The sequence below is a fragment of the Salvelinus fontinalis genome, chromosome 1 (assembly GCF_029448725.1).
Source record: "Salvelinus fontinalis isolate EN_2023a chromosome 1, ASM2944872v1, whole genome shotgun sequence".
NCBI lineage: Eukaryota > Metazoa > Chordata > Actinopteri > Salmoniformes > Salmonidae > Salvelinus > Salvelinus fontinalis.
The window spans coordinates 88695144-88712219 of record NC_074665.1 but is presented as its reverse complement, the minus strand read 5'-3'; the positions used below and the strand labels follow the sequence as shown (position 1 = coordinate 88712219).

Here is a 17076-nt window from a genome sequence, read left to right as displayed (position 1 = left end):
ACAGCATACTGACAAGACATCATGGAGGACAGCATACTGACAAGACATCATGGAGGACAGCATACTGACAAGACATCATGGAGGACAGCATACTGACAAGACATCATGGAGGACAGCATACTGACAAGACATCATGGAGGACAGCATACTGACAAGACATCATGGAGGACAGCATACTGACAAGACGTCATGGAGGACAGCATACTGACAAGACATAATGGAGAACAGCATACTGACAAGACATAATGGAGGACAGCATACTGACAAGACATAATGGAGGACAGCATACTGACAAGACATAATGGAGGACAGCATACTGACAAGACATAATGGAGGACAGCATACTGACAAGACATAATGGAGGACAGCATACTGACAAGACATAATGGAGGACAGCATACTGACAAGACATAATGGAGGACAGCATACTGACAAGACATCATGGAGGACAGCATACTGACAAGACATCATGGAGGACAGCATACTGACAAGACATCATGGAGGACAGCATACTGACAAGACATCATAGAGGACAGCATACTGACAAGACATCATGGAGGACAGCATACTGACAAGACATAATGCAGGACAGCATACTGACAAGACATAATGCAGGACAGCATACTGACAAGACATAATGGAGGACAGCATACTGACAAGACATAATGGAGGACAGCATACTGACAAGACATAATGGAGGACAGCATACTGACAAGACATAATGGAGGACAGCATACTGACAAGACATAATGGAGGACAGCATACTGACAAGACATAATGCAGGACAGCATACTGACAAGACATAATGGAGGACAGCATACTGACAAGACATAATGGAGGACAGCATACTGACAAGACATAATGGAGGACAGCATACTGACAAGACATCATGGAGGACAGCATACTGACAAGACATCATGGAGGACAGCATACTGACAAGACATCATGGAGGACAGCATATTAATTAGACAGCATACTAGCTTTGACTAAGACTAGTCAAAGCGGAACTACTTTCGCTCATTGGTCGTTGCATCCCAGTCTTTTGACAGACGTTACAATACCTTTTTATGTTACGTAGTCTGTCGAGAGATTACACCAATGGTCAAAGTGACCGACCATCCTTACCTGTGTCTCTGTTTTCTAGATTTCCAGCACAAGATCACGGTGCAGGCGTCACCCTCCATGGACAGTAGGAGTCTGAACACCAGCCCCCCCAGCAGCCCCACACTCATACCCCGCCTCCGGGCCATCCAGTGTAAGTACACCTCAGACAATCCAACATACTGCAACACGACAGACCTGGGTCAGATACATAAGTATCAAATAAAGTATGTGCTTAAGTGTGCTGTGAAACAAAGCTTTGTACGTGTGCCTTATCATGGCATCCAGTGCCTTCAGAAAGTATTCATACCCCTTGATTTATTCCGTTTTTTGTTTTGTTACAGCCTGAATTCAAAATTAATTAAATAGATTATTTTTCCCATCTACACACGATACCCCATCATGACAAAGTAAAAACATGTTTTTAAAAATGTTTGCAAATGTATTAAATTAAATATCTACCGTAATTGCTGGACTATTAAGCGCACCTGAATATAAGCCGCACCCACTGAATTTTTTTTAAAATATGTATTTTGTACATAAATAAGCCGCACGTGTCTATAAGCCGCAGGTGCCTACCGGTACATTGAAACAAATGAACTTTACACAGCCTTTAAACGAAACACGGCTTGTAACAAAAATAAATAGGCTTTTAAACGAAACACGGCTTGTAACAAAAATAAATACCTAGGCTTTAACGAAACACGGCTTGTAACAAAAATAAAAAAAATAGCAGTAAACAGTAGCCTACCAAGAAAGTCATTGGTCACTATCTTCCTCCTCCTGTGCACTGAAACCACTGAAGTCATCTCCTTCGGTGTCGGAGTTGAATAGCCTCAGAATTGCTTCATCCGATGTTGGATTGTTTTCATTGTCGCTCTCGTCACTTTCATCCGGAGGCAAATTCCCCGCTGAGCTCATGCTGCCCTCTTCAACACGCAGCAGTCCAGCCTTTTGAAACCCGTTGATGATAGTGGATCTTTTGACAATGCTCCACGCTGTCAGGACCCACTGGCAGACTTGACCATAAGTTGCTCTTCGCATGCGGCCCGTTTTAGTGAAGGATTTTTCCCCACTTGTCATCCAAGCCTCCCACTGAACACGGAGTGCCACCTTAAATGCACGATTTACACTAATGTCGAGTGGCTGCAAATACTTTGTTGTGCCCCCAGGAATCACAGCTGGAATTGAGTTTGTCCTCTTGATGGCTTCTTTCACAGAATCTGTTATGTGGGCCCTCATGCTGTCCAACACGAGCAATGCCTTGTTCTTGTGAAAGAATCCTCCCGGTCGCTTGCCGTAACACTCCGTATGCCATTCACTCATTAGGCTTTCCGTCATCCATCCTTTCTTGTTGACTTTCACAACAATTCCTCTCGGGAATTTTTCTTTTGGCATCGTCATGCGTTTGAAAATCAACATCGGTGGAAGCTTTTCTCCCGATGCCGTGCAGCTCAGAACACAGGTGAAGTGCGTTTTTTCATGCCCAGTTGTTTTCAGCGTGATGGATGATTCGCCTTTCCTGTTGACAGTCCGAGTGAGAGGCAGGTCAAACGTCAGAGGAACCTCGTCCATATTTATGATGTCGTGCGGGCCGATGGAATGCTCCGCTATCTTTGCATCAGTGAGTTTACGGAAGTTTGAAACTTTTTCCTCGTAGTCGGGAGGGAGCTGCTGACACAGACTCGTCCGTACCCTGATGGACAGGCCTTTACGTCTCATAAATCTTAGACACCACGATGGTCCACCTCTAAAATCCTCAAACTTCAGTGCGGTGGCGATTGTTTTGGCTTTCAGTCGGATCTGCACAGTTGAAACACCTCGGCCGTCTGTTCTCTGTGTGTTGACCCAGTCTTCAAGCTCATTTTCTAATTCGGGCCATCTGCTTTTCTTCCCTCTGAAAGCTTTTGTTGTCTTTCTGCACTGAGTCAGTTGCTCATGCTGCTGTTTCCAACGTCTTATCATAGACTCATTAAGGCCAAGCTCCCGTGCAGCAGCTCTATTTCCCTTTCCAACAGCCAGATCGATCGCCTTCAACTTGAAAGCTGCATCATATGCATTTCTCCGTGTCTTTGCCATGATGAGGGTGACAAAATGACTACCGTAATCAGAATGATGGCAAGTTTGAGCGCGCTCGATTTGCGTCACATTATGTGACGGTGCTCAGTTTTTTGGCGGCATGAATTTGTGAAAGCGGGAAAAATCCATAAATTAGCCGCGTCATTGTATAAAGCGTGAGGTTCATAGCGTGGGAAAAAAGTAGCGGCTTATAGTCCGGAAATTACGGTAATTTACATAAGTATACACACCCTTGAGTCAATACATGTTAGAATCACCTTTGGCAGCAATTACAGCTGTGAGTCTTTCTGGGTAAGTTTCTAAGAGCTTTTGTACACCTGGATTGTACAATATTTGCACATTATTCTTTAAAAAGTTGGTTGTTGATCATTGCTAGACAGCCATTATCAAGTCTTGAAATAGATTTTCAAGCCGATTTTAAGTCAAAACTATCTAGGCCACTCAGGAACATTCAATGTCATCTTGGTAAGCAACTCCAGTGTATATTTAGCCTTGTGTTTTAGGTTAATGTCCTGCTGAAAGGTGAATTTGTCTCCAAGTGTCTGTTGGAAATAGGACTGTCCCCGTCCCCCAAATATATTGGTCGACCAAATGTTGTCTGTTCTTTAAACCAATTGATTGGTTTACATTTTTATACATGTATTTTTCCATATATAGACACACCCTATGTGTATTATTAAAATCAACTATAAGCATCGAGTTTGTCTGATGCTTTGAGCTTATGGTTTGATGCCTCACGAGGGCGCCAGACAGCTAGACAACCAGAAGGGAAAAAAACTTAACCTGACCCAACTATTCTCCTACCGCTCCTGCTTGCTTTCACAGATTCTGCCATTACTCTCCTGAAGTTGCCAGTAATAGGCTACACGAGGAGTCGGCAACCTTTCTCATGTTGAATGTTGAATTTTTCTTACCATTTCTACCGATTTGCATACCAGTTATGGTATTCATATGCACATTTTCGTGAAAGTTTAATTTTAATATACACTGCTCAAAAAAATAAAGGGAACACTTAAACAACACAATGTAACTCCAAGTCAATCACACTTCTGTGAAATCAAACTGTCCACTTAGGAAGCAACACTGATTGACAATAAATTTCACATGCTGTTGTGCAAATGGAATAGACAAAAGGTGGAAATTATAGGCAATTAGCAAGACACCCCCAAAAAAGGAGTGATTCTGCAGGTGGTGACCACAGACCACTTCTCAGTTCCTATGCTTCCTGGCTGACGTTTTGTTCACTTTTGAATGCTGGCGGTGCTCTCACTCTAGTGGTAGCATGATACAACCCACACAAGTGGCTCAGGTAGTGCAGTTCATCCATGATGGCACATCAATGCGAGCTGTGGCAAAAAGGTTTGCTGTGTCTGTCAGCGTAGTGTCCAGAGCATGGAGGCGCTACCAGGAGACAGGCCAGTACATCAGTAGACGTGGAGGAGGCCGTAGGAGGGCAACAACCCAGCAGCAGGACCGCTACCTCCGCCTTTGTGCAAAGAGGTACACTGCCAGCGCCCTGCAAAATGACCTCCAGCAGGCCACAAATGTGCATGTGTCTGCTCAAACAGTCAGAAACAGACTCCATGAGGGTGGCATGAGGGCCCGACGTCCACAGGTGGTAGCGGTCCTGCTGCTGGGTTGTTGCCCTCCTACGGCCTCCTCCACGTCTCCTGATGTACTTGCCTGTCTCCTGGTAGCGCCTCCATGCTCTGGACACTACGCTGACAGACACAGCAAACGTTTTTGCCACAGCTCGCATTGATGTGCCATCATGGATGAACTGCACTACCTGAGCCACTTGTGTGGGTTGTAGACTCCGTCTCATGCTACCACTAGAGTGAGAGCACCGCCAGCATTCAAAAGTGACCAAAACATCAGCCAGGAAGCATAGGAACTGAGAAGTGTTGTGTGGTCACCACCTGCAGAACCATTCCTTTTTTGGGGGTGTCTTACTAATTGCCTATAATTTCCACCTTTTGTCTATTCCATTTGCACAACAGCATGTGAAATTTATTGTCAATCAGTGTTGCTTCCTAAGTGGATAGTTTGATTTCACAGAAGTGTGATTGACTTGGAGTTACATTGTGTTGTTTAAGTGTTCCCTTTATTTTTTTGAGCAGTGTATAATAACATCTCAAAATCATTGTCATGTGGTTAATCAAGATTCTATCCAAACTTAAATGAACATGATACAAACCTAAAAATTAACTTCTATTGCCATTGCAAACTATGTAAAAGTATCCTACATAAAGCCAACAAATAAAAACATTGCAGCCTGCAGGTAGAAAATATCCTGATAAATATCCTATAAATCACTTTGGCTACACATGGCCTGTCTGCAACGAACTTGAATCATTGTATCAACTATTAGCCCTGAAGCTTGCACTAGCTAACTTGCAACATTGTATAAAATATTCTGGGCCCTAAGAGTTTCCCCAGGCCAGTGAGCTCGGGACAGAAACAGCTGTAGGCTATTTGCGCAAGGGATAAGAAGCAGGGCTTGACTTGGGCAGGAGCTCACCGGAACTGAGTACCAGCACCTCAAATGTTCTACTCCTTTAGCTCCTGTTCCTCTTTATAGAATATTAAATCCTGCGCCTGAATAGAAACAGTACCAGCACCCAAAATGAGTACCGGAACCTATTTCAGTCCAAGTCAAGCACTGTAAAGAAATAATCACGTAGGCCTATTTTATGACGTTTCCACTGGATGAGTGGTTATCGAAAGGGAGAGAGCTGGAAAGATTTGTCAGGTAGCCTATAGGCCCTACTTCTATTTTTTTTCACCTTTATTTAACCAGGTAGGCTAGTTGAGAACAAGTTCTCATTTACAACTGCGACCTGGCCAAGATAAAGCATAGCAATTCGACACATACAACAACACAGAGTTACACATGGAATAAACAAAACACACAGTCAATAATACAGTAGAAAATAAGTCTATATACAATGTGAGAAAATGAGGTGAGATAAGGGAGGTAAAGGCAAAAAAAGGCCATGGTGGCGAGGTAAATACAATATAGCAAGTAAAACACTGGAATGGTAGATTTGCAGTGGAAGAATGTGCAAAGTAGAAATAGAAATAATGGGGTGCAAAGGAGCAAAATAAATAAATACAGTAGGGGAAGAGGTAGTTGTTTGGGCTAAATTATAGATGGGCTATGTACAGGTGCAGTAATCTGTGAGCTGCTCTGACAGCTGGTGCTTAAAGATAGTGAGGGAGATAAGTGTTTCTAGCTTCAGAGATTTTTGCAGTTCATTCCAGTCATTGGCAGCAGAGAACTGGAAGGAAAGACGACCAAAGGAGGAATTGGCTTTGGGGATGACCAGTGAGATATACCTGCTGGAGCGCGTGCTACGAGTGGGTGCTGCTATGGTGACCAGTGAGCTGAGATAAGGCAGGGCTTTACCTGGCAGAGACTTGTAGATAACCTGTAGCCAGTGGGTTTGGCGACGAGTATGAAGCGAGGGCCAGCCAACGAGAGCGTACAGTTCGCAATGGTGGGTAGTGTATGGGGCTTTGGTGACAAAACGGATGGCACTGTGATAGACTGCATCCAGTGTGTTGAGTAGACTGTTGGAGGCTATTTTATAAATGACATCACCGAAGTCGAGGATCGGTAGGATGGTCAGCTTTACGAGGGTATGTTTGGCAGCATGAGTGAAGGATGCTTTGTTGCGATATAGGAAGCCGATTCTAGATTTCATTTTGGATTGGAGATGCTTAATGTGAGTCTGGAAGGAGAGTTTACAGTCTAACCAGACACCTAGGTATTTGTAGTTGTCCACGTAAGTCAGAGCCGTCCAGAGTAGTGATGCTGGACGGGCGAGCAGGTGCGGGCAGTGATCGGTTGAATAGCATGCATTTAGTTTTACTTGCGTTTAAGAGCAGTTGGAGGCCACGGAAGGAGAGTTGTATGGTATTGAAGCTCGTCTGGTGGTTAGTTAACACAGTGTCCAAAGAGGGGCCAGAAGTATACAGAATGGTGTTGTCTGCGTAGAGGTGTATCAGAGAATCACCAGCAGCAAGAGCAACATCATTGATGTATACAGAGAAGAGAGTCGGCCCGAGGATTGAACCCTGTGGCACCCCCATAGAGACTGCCAGAGGTCTGGCCAACAGGCCCTCCGATTTGACACAATGAACTCTATCAGAGAAGTAGTTGGGGAACTAGGCGAGGCAATCATTTGAGAAACCAAGTCTGCCAATAAGAACGTGGTGATTGACAGAGTCGAAAGCCTTGGTCAGGTCGATGAATACGGCTGCGCGGTAATGTCTCTTATCGATGGCGGTTATGATGTCGTTTAGGACCTTGAGCGTGGCTGAGGAGCACCCATGACCAGCTCTGAAACCAGATTGCATAGCGGAGAAGGTACGGTGGGATTCGAAATGGTCGGTGATCTGTTTGTTAACTTGGCTTTCGAAGACCTTAGAAAGACAGGGTAGGATAGATATAGGTCTGTAGCAGTTTGGGTCTAGAGTGTCACCCCTTTTGAAGAGGGGGATGACCGTGGAAGCTTTTCAATCTGTGAGAATCTCAGACGATACGAAAGAGAGGTTGAACAGGCTAGTAATAGGGGTTGCAACAATTTTGGCGGATAATTTTAGAAAGAAAGGGTCCAGATTCTCTAGCCCGGCTGATTTGTAGGGGTCCAGATTTTGCAGCTCTTTCAGAACATCAGCTATCTGGATTTGGGAGAAGGAGAAATGGTGGGGGCTTTGGCGGGTTGCTGTGGAGGGTGCCGGGCAGTTGACCGGGGTAGGGGTAGCCAGGTGGAACGCATGGCCAGCCGTAGAGAAATGCTTATTGAAATTCTCAATTATAGTGGATTTATCGGTGCGATGCTCGGTGATCGGTGATTTATCTATGCGTGTGCGTCGTTACTCAACATTGACAGGAGTGCTCCAAACAAAAGACAATGACTAAATTGACAAAACAAACAAAAACTTGTTTCTCACAAGTGTAGAATAGCTTCAATGTGTCCACTCAAACAATGGGAATAGGAAGACTGGAATAATAATATTGAATGCATTAAAATAAATTACCTTAACCAAAGTAACAAACATTGTAGATTAGGAATTAACTGTAAATGTACGGCTGGTGATTATGTAATGGGGAATTGATATACACTAACAATCAAATGCAAACAATTCACACAATGAAGTTATGAAACTGAATGTGCACAAATCGGCAGGAGAGAGCATATTCTGGAGAGAGAAGTGCATTGTGCATCTGGTCGCATGGTCAATCCGACGTCTGCATTGGCCATGCAGCATTTACAGGGATACGACCTCACTAGAAGGCAGGGCATTCATACTTCTTGCGCTTCATGGAGCAGTGCAGAGCTGTTGTCAAGGAAGTGAGTTTGTGTTTATACAGGATGTACTGCCCCCACCTACCGTCAACCAATCATGCGGAGTTATACAGAGCCTAACAATCAATCATTCGACTAATTGGGGTCAACCTTAGTTGGAAAGCAGACTGAACCAGGTTTCCTCTAGGATTTTCCCTGTGCTTAGCTCGATTCCGTTTATTTTTATTTAAAAAAAGCATACCCTGTATTTTGAAAATTGTATATAATATTGATTTATTATTGAAAGGGGGTGTACTTTCTGGGGCCACGTAACTGCCGTAGCAGCATCCAAGTGGGTGCTTAATTTTGGTTGTAGTGAACGAGTAGCTAGCTAGCTATCTACTACGGAGTCCAAACTTAATCTCAGTTCTACTACAGAGAAGCCAGAGACATCTTGATGACAGCGCACTTCCTGCCTCCCTCCCTCCGATGACCACACAATGACTGTCATGATGTTGTGGTGTTGTTTTTCTAAATTGGTTATCTTTTTTTGTGATTTGAAACGCTTAGAGATTCTTTGAAAAGTACTACATTATATATACAAAAGTATCTGGACACTCCTTCAAATGAGTGGATTCGGCTATTTCAGCCACACCCGATGCTGACAGGTGTATCAAATCGAGCACACAGCCATGCAATCTGCATAGACAAACATTGGCAATAGAATGGCCTTACTGAAGAGCTCAGTGACTTTCAACATGGCACCGTCATAGGATGCCACCTTTCCAACAAGTCAGTTCGTCAAATTTCTGCCCGGCTAGAGCTGCCCCGGTCAACTGTAAGTGCTATTATTGTGAAGTGGAAACGTCTAGAAGCAGCAACTGCTTAGCCGCGAAGTGTTAGGCCACACAAGCTGACAGAATGGGACCGCTGAAGCGCGTAAAAATTGTCTGTCCTCGGTTGCAACCCTCACTACCGAGTTCCAAACTGCGTCAGCACAAGAACTGTTCGTCGGGAGCTTCAACTCAGCCTCCCGGGTGGCGCAGTGGTCTAGGGCAGCGCATCGCAGCGCTAGCTGTGCCACCAGAGTCTCTGGGCTCGCGCCCAGGCTCTGTTGCAGCCGGCCGCGACCGGGGGGTCCGTGGGGCGACGCACAATTGGCCTAGCGTCGTCCGGGTTAGGGAGGGTTTGGCCGGTAGGGATATCCTTGTCTCATCGCGCTCCAGCGACTCCTGTGGCGGGCCGGGCGCAGTGCGCGCTAACCAAGGGAGCCAGGTGCACGGTGTTTCCTCCGACACATTGGTGCGGCTGGCTTCCGGGTTGGAGGCACGCTGTGTTAAGAAGCAGTGCGGCTTGGTTGGGTTGTGCTTCGGAGGACGCATGACTTTCGACCTTCGTCTCTCCCGAGCCCGTACGGGAGTTGTAGCGATGAGACAAGATAGTAATTACTAGCGATTGGATACCACGAAAATTGGGGGAGAAAAGGGGGTAAAATTTATTTTAAAAAATTGAAGAAGAAAAAAGGGAGCTTCAACTCTTCCCAGAAGAGTGGAGGCTGTTATAGCGGCAAAGGGAGGACCAACTCCATATTAATGCCCATGATTTTGGAATGAGATGTTCAACGAGCAGGTGTCCACATACTTATATACACTACATAAAAAAAGTATTATTATTTTTACCCATAACATGATGCAGCCACCACCATGCTTGGAAATATGGAGAGTGGTACTCAGTTATGTGTTGGATTTGCCCCAAACATGTAGCAGTTTTACTTTAGCGCCTTATTGCAAACAGGATGCATGTTTTGGAATATTTGTATTATTTACAGGCTTTCTTCTTTTCACTCTGTCATTTAGGTTAGTTTGTGGAGTAACTACAATGTTGTTGATCCATCCTCAGTTTTCTCATGTCACAGCCATTAAACTCTGTAACTGTTTTAAAGTCACAATTGACCTTATGGTGAAATCCCTGAGCGGTTTCCTTCCTCTCCGGCAACTGAGTTAGGAAGGACGCCTGTATTTTTGTAGTGACTGGGTGCATTGATACGCCATCCAAAATGTAATTAATAACTTCACCATGCTCAAAGGAATATTCAATGTCTGTTTTTTAGTATTTATACCAATCTACCAATAGGTGCCCTTCTTTGCGAGGCATTGGAAAACCTCCCTTGTGTTTGTGGTTGAATCTGTGTTTGAAATTCACTGCTCGACTGAGTGACCTTACAGATAATTTCATGTGTGGGGTACAGAGATGAGGTAGTCATTCAAAAATCAGGTTAAACACTATTATTGCACACAGAGTGAGTCCATGCAACTTATTTTGTGACTTTAAGCAAATTTTTACTCATTAACTTATTTATGCTTGCCATAACAAAGGGGTTGAATACTTGCTTGACTCAAGACATTTCAGCTTTTACTTTTTTTATTAGTTTGTAAACATTTCTAAAAACATAATTACACTTTGGGATTATTGTGTATTGTGTGTAGGCTAGTGACACAATCTTAATTTTATACATGTTATATTCAGACTGTGGTAAAATTCAAGGGGTGTGAATACATTCTGAAGGCACTGTAGCTGTTATGACTGGGTAAGCTTCCCTCTCTAACCTCTAATCTGGTTCTGCATGAATGTTTTCTCCCTCTAGTGTGCGCCCGAATTGACAAAATCCGAAGGGACAGTATGTATGTGTATCACCAAGATGTGGATATCACCAGCGAGTGCCAGTCCTCTACTGGGGTTAGGAAGAAAGGCAAGCAACTGGCATTGTTGGAATGTGGCCATTCTGTCTGCTGTGGGTGCACCGGCTAACGTGTTTCTCAACGGCTAGGGTTCTAACAAGACTAGCAGCTGTTGCCTGTGCTTCTAGCTACTAAGACAATTTGATGGACTATCATCATCTCTGATTTCAGAAAATGTACTTGGGTTTATCCTCTGAAAAGCCCAGGATGTTTCAGGGTTTTTACTAATAATAATAATAATATAGGTTTGCTTTGAAATGAAGGACACGTTGGGATGCATCCGAGGTCATTTGTAACCTGTAATGTTAATCACCTGATCAAAGGTGTTCTCTTCATTTGCAACCCAACGTGTTCTTGAAATGTTCACAGATCTATATACAGAGTATTTTTGATTTCCTAACCACTGTTCAGCTGCAGTGATTATATGAATATTTCCCATTGCGGTTGATGGTGGAGGTTATCTTCTCAAATCATCCAGTCCTCTAAATGCTACTCAAGTGGTTGAAGTCTAAAATATATTGTCACCCTTGTACTCTACTTAAATAATTCCCTATTTCTTCTAAAATAAGTTTCATTTTAAAAGTATTTGTCACCACACCTTGTTATTGGATTTTCAACTTATTCTAGAAGAAATAGGGAATTATTTAAGAAAGTGCAAAGGTGCCAATATATTTGGCTGGAACTGTAACTACTGTTGGCCTGGACACTCAGATTTGTCACTGGTGTATTGGAGTACTCTGCCAGTTGTTGACTAATGTTCTCTCCTTCATCACAGTGACTCTGGACGAGAGCAACAGGACATGGGGACGAAGCACCATCTACAAGCCGGAGGAGTTTGATGACGTCAAGAAGGGGATTAAGAAGAAGGGGCGAACGTGGGGACCGAGCTCCGTTCAGACCAAGGAGCGGGGAAATTATGCTGAAAGGTACAGGACATTAGGGTTTCTTTTCATCTCCGTTCATTATTTCTTCTGTCATCTTCATTGTGTCTGTGTGGGTTGTTTTATGAAACTGACTTGTCCTGGCAGAGTGAGGCCACTGTCTGATGGAAACAACCCCTGGTCCACAAGTCTGGGGAAGTCCCAGAAGTCTGTTCCGTTGGCTGCGTTGTTTGCAGAGCAGCAAGGTGAGGGGAAATGTGTCTTCTAATATAATCAGATGGAACACAACAAGACCATTTCTTAGTTCCTGTCAACAGCCTGTCTCTGTCCTCGTCCTTCATGTTCAGGGACCAGTAAAGAAGAGATGTGCTCGCCAGATGGATCGGACAACACCAAACCAAAGCAACTGAAGTTCCCCAATCAGGTGTACATCGATCTACCTCTGTGGAAAGATGAGAAGCAGCAGTGGGGCGAGGGGATGGCAGGAAGCTGCCCTGGGGAAAGCCTGGAGGACTCCAGCACCACCTCAGCCAGCTCCACCAGCACCACCCCCCAGCACACCCCCACCAACAGCCTGAAGAGGACCTCCGCTCGTCGCCGGACAGACACCGTACTCTACTGCTGTGCCTCTATGCTGGCCTCGGTGGCATTGGGCTTTGACCTGCGTGACGTGCTCAAGGCCCCACCGGCAGATGACCCTGAGCCTCAGCCCAGCGTGGAGAAGAAAAAGAAAGAGGGTCTGTTCCAGCGCGCTACACGCTTCCCTGGTGGACGTTCTTCCCATAAGGAGGAGGCAGCCTCCCAAAGCCCCATCAACCTCATCTCCATGTCTTCCATCTCAGTGTATAACTCCACCAAGAGCCTCCTGCGGTCAGCCTCGGAGGGGCCAGAGCCCAGCCCTGTGAAGGAAGTGGCCCCTGTCAACCTGTCGCACCCCAGGCCACAGCCCAGCAGCGGCTCTCAGCCCCAGGTTCCAGAGGCGCCCGGCCGCAGGACTCCGGCCTCCCCCCTCCCCCAGCCTGCTGCCCTAGAGAAGACTCACAGTCAAAGCATGGGCTCTCGCCTCCGGAGGAAGAAGTCAGCCATCATCCAGGACAGTGAGTGAACGTGACATCAGGACCGTGGGTGACACATAGAGACTGTATATATTTAATGCAGTAGTGTTTGATTGTGAGGTGACACCACTGTACAAATGATCCGTGAACAATGAAACAGCCTCTGTTTCTCCTTTCTGTCCCCAGCTAACGGTACATCTGGCTCTCTCACAACTTCATCGGGACAGTCTTCCACCACGACCTCTCAGAAGAAGAAGTCTGACAGGGAGGACACCCCAAAGAGAGCAGCTAGTGGGGAGACTGTCACCTCCAGGTCCCGGCCTTTGTCCCTCCGGGGCAAACCCCACTCATGGGGTCTCCTGAGGGGCCGCAACAAAAGCTACTCCCTGGGCCACTATTCTGGAGAGAAGAGCGCCAGGAGCCTCAACATCGTCCTCTCTTCCGCCGAGGTCAAGATGGACTGCTCTCTGCTGGATATGGACACGGAGGGGCAGAAACGTGACTGTACCGTGCCCCTCTGCCGAATTCAGAGCGGCCCCAGTCGCCCCTCCGTCTTCGACCTAGAGAAAAAATTCTTGTGATAGCAGAAATAAGCTGCCTTATTACCAGGATCCAATCTCTAAGTAACGTTTATGAGTTGGATCAACAAGTCTTATTTGACATTCCAGGGCATTCCACTGCCCTCCTGTGGCTTTTACCTGAATGTAGGCCACTGCTGCTGAACACTATTTATTCTGTAATATTTTGATAGGTAATTTAATATTGGAAAAACGTGTTTCAATAGCATCAGGTTGATTGAACAACGAAGGAACACATTTAATTTTTTGTTGTTGCAGAAATGTTGACATTTTTGTGCGCACATACTGGTTAGGACCATGGCATCTTAAGTTACAAAATGATGCTTACGTTAAAATGTTAATTTGCTTTTGTCTGTGGATCTTTTATACTCCGTTTTGATTTAATGCTGGTAATTATTTTGTATTGTATTGATTTTGTTTTTATATTGACAGATACAACAGTGTTTATTTTAGGATGAGTTCTGTCCCATGTCTGAGAGGTAATATTGAAGTCATCAACATGTGGCGCAACTGACAGATTTACAAATGTAGGATCTTAATTTGAGCCAGTTTGCTACAGCAGGAAAATAATGCTGCAGCAGGACAGTTCTTCTGCAACAGGGTGATCAAATTAAGATCCTACATCTGTAACAGTGCAACCAACAACACTGGAGAACCTAGTCTCAACACTGAAACACTAAACCAGGCCTGGTCAGCTTCTACTTTACCACTATACGACAAGCCTTACCAGCAGCTGGACTAGTACCAGTACTGTACATAAAGACTATTCAGCATTATTAGCTGCTATGGTTTATGTGGAATATGACCATTTGGCTCGAAATCAGTTCACATGGGGGTTAGTCTACCTAGGTTCCTGTGAAAACACTATTTTGAAGAACAAAGAGATGGGAATTAAATATATTTCAATACTTGTTTGAGTAACAGTTAAATGCTGTATTTCTTAGCAATTATTTTCATATTAACATAAAAAGCTGACAGGAACTGTCTCTGATGCCACTAGACTACACAAATTGTTATCATCTGAATATTCAGTCCCCATTTAAGTACCATGCAAGTCATTAGTACCGAGCAACAAGTAAAACTGTCCGTAAATATCCAATGTATTGTTGTTCGTCCCCATTTACAAAGGAATACCGAATGTTAAATCTCTCTTTTTGTAGTTCTGTTTAAATCATGAGCACTGTCTCTTTATTTAAATCGACATTCCTAACAGTACATCCCAGACAGGTGTTGAAGTCACTACAACTGGAAGAATAGCTTTTTTTAACACTGCCTTTTGAGATCAAATCTCATCATTGTCAAAGCTGGAGTCCCTGCTATATCCTGACATGTTAAGCATTCCATTAATTGAACAACAACTTAAGTCTTTTTTTTGCCTTATCTTCCTTTTTGTTAGCATTGTGTTAGCTCTGTGTGAGGAAACTGGTTCAAGTGATTGAGATGACAACATACAGTACATACTGATCAAACCTGTTTATCAGTGTTTCTGTTCACACCACAGAATCCCAGCGTTGTTTTATCTTCATGTATCCCCATGTTAACAGGAATATGTCAGTTGACCTCAACCTTCTTACTTTTATACTCGCAAGCATACTTAAACCACTTCAAGAATGGCTGTCTGATTAGAATGATAGGTCTTTGAACCAGTGTGAATCATCAAACCCTCCATGTTCTTTCTGGAAATGTAAATCAACTCAAGATGACCATACCAAACAAATGTGAATCCATACCCTCTTTACCTTGTGTAGTGTCAATACCTGGAAATCAAGACCAAAATGCCTATTTTTGTTGTCTTAGTATCTTGGAATGAAAATGGACTGAAATACAGTAATTATAATGAAATAGTATTCTCTGAAATGTTTCATGTTGGGTCTCAAATCAATTAATTAATTATGCTGCAAGTAGTCTCACTGTGGGAGGCAAATATTAATTTGCAGACATGCAGTATGACATGTCTTCTCAATAACCTGCGTGGACCAACAGCTGCAATAGTGCTGTGTAGATGTTATGAGGACATGGTCAAAGAAACTCTGGTGACGTGACCACTTTTCAGACTCCTCTCTGAGTGTAATAACCTGTAGTAGGATGACTAGGTGATGATGATATCCAGCCTCTGGAGGACCATGTAAGCCAATAGTTTAGTCTTATACAGTATGGCTCATGGTTATGATAGAGTTTGCTACAGCACATATAGTATGAGACTAGGCTAGCAGGGCGATTGACAAAGCACAATCATTCCACTCGTGTGAGACATTCAGACTTCCCGTACACTAAGTGCTTGTGTAGTTGGAGTGGTGTTGCACTCAACAAGCTGCAAGATACACGGGAAGGAGCTCTGCTGTTGATCTGCAGACAGTCTGTGTTGAGAGACAAAATAATGTAATGTCTCCTGTTCCCAAAACTTTCACCAAAGCTCAAAGTTCATGAGACAGATTTTTTATACTGTATTTTTAACCAGCCATTTGGTTTGAAATTATTTAAGTCAAATTGACAAATGTATTTTATTTAAAAAAAAAGTTTGTTACATAGTACCCATCTACATACTTTTATTTGTGACCTAGTGTATGTACAGTATTCTAGTTTTTTGGTCTCAGAATAAATCACCTGTATGGTGTTTTAAGGAACAATGTTTACCCCTCAGGAGTGGCTTTGGGATTAATAGATTTTTCTCCTACTACTTAGACGAGGTTAAATCAGTAAAGAAAATGTATGATTTTTAAAACAAAAAATGATATTATACATGTATAATACACATGGCAGCCCCCCGCACCTCTCTGATTCAGAGGGGTTGGGTTAAATGCGGAAGACACATTTCAGTTGAATGCATTCTTGTACAACTGACTAGGTATCCCCCTTTCCCTTTTATTTGATGGTTAAATGGTTAGCAAAATCCATGGTCTGAGAACATTGGCATTCTGTTACAAATCAAATCAAAACTAAGTCTGAGCATAATAGAAAGTTGAATTTCCCTAAATTGTGTGGGGTTAAAACTACTGACTTTGCACGTGGGACACTAAATAATTAAATATATTGTATGAGTCTATCCCATGTCATGCTCCATATAGGTTGGTGAAAACGGAACCAAATCTACTCTCTTAGAAAAAAAGGTTCTGGATAGACCATAAAGGGTTCTATGCTTCCTTCATATGTGGCACCCGTAAAGGTTCTATATAGAACCCTCTTGTAGGGTTGTTTGGTCAGAACCCTAGGGGTTCTTCACTGAACCACAACTGGTACCATATAGAACTCTTGGGTTCTATATAGAACATTTTAGGGGTGCCATATGAAGCAAGTATAGAACCACTTTTGGTTCTATCCAGAACCTTCTGTTCTAAGACGTTATAGTGATG

At 43.8% G+C, this 17076-nt stretch overlaps 1 protein-coding gene across 4 annotated transcripts in view; it reads left to right on the top strand.

Moving 5' to 3' along the window:
• LOC129863357 (mitogen-activated protein kinase kinase kinase 21-like) overlaps positions 1-16419 on the top strand; it is a 40117-nt gene extending 23698 nt beyond the window's left edge. Inside the window, exons 6-11 of one of the 4 annotated variants that reach the window (XM_055935292.1) lie at positions 1145-1255; positions 11119-11223; positions 11988-12138; positions 12241-12338; positions 12441-13190; positions 13335-16419. In XM_055935292.1, coding sequence (XP_055791267.1) covers positions 1145-1255; positions 11119-11223; positions 11988-12138; positions 12241-12338; positions 12441-13190; positions 13335-13729 — 1610 coding nt within the window. In that variant the 3' untranslated portion in view covers positions 13730-16419. Of the gene's footprint in view, positions 1-1144; positions 1256-11118; positions 11224-11987; positions 12139-12240; positions 12339-12410; positions 13191-13334 lie in introns of all 4 variants that reach the window. The other 3 variants (XM_055935282.1, XM_055935309.1, XM_055935301.1) reach the window with 3 other exon arrangements.
• The last annotated feature ends 657 nt before the right edge of the window (positions 16420-17076 follow it).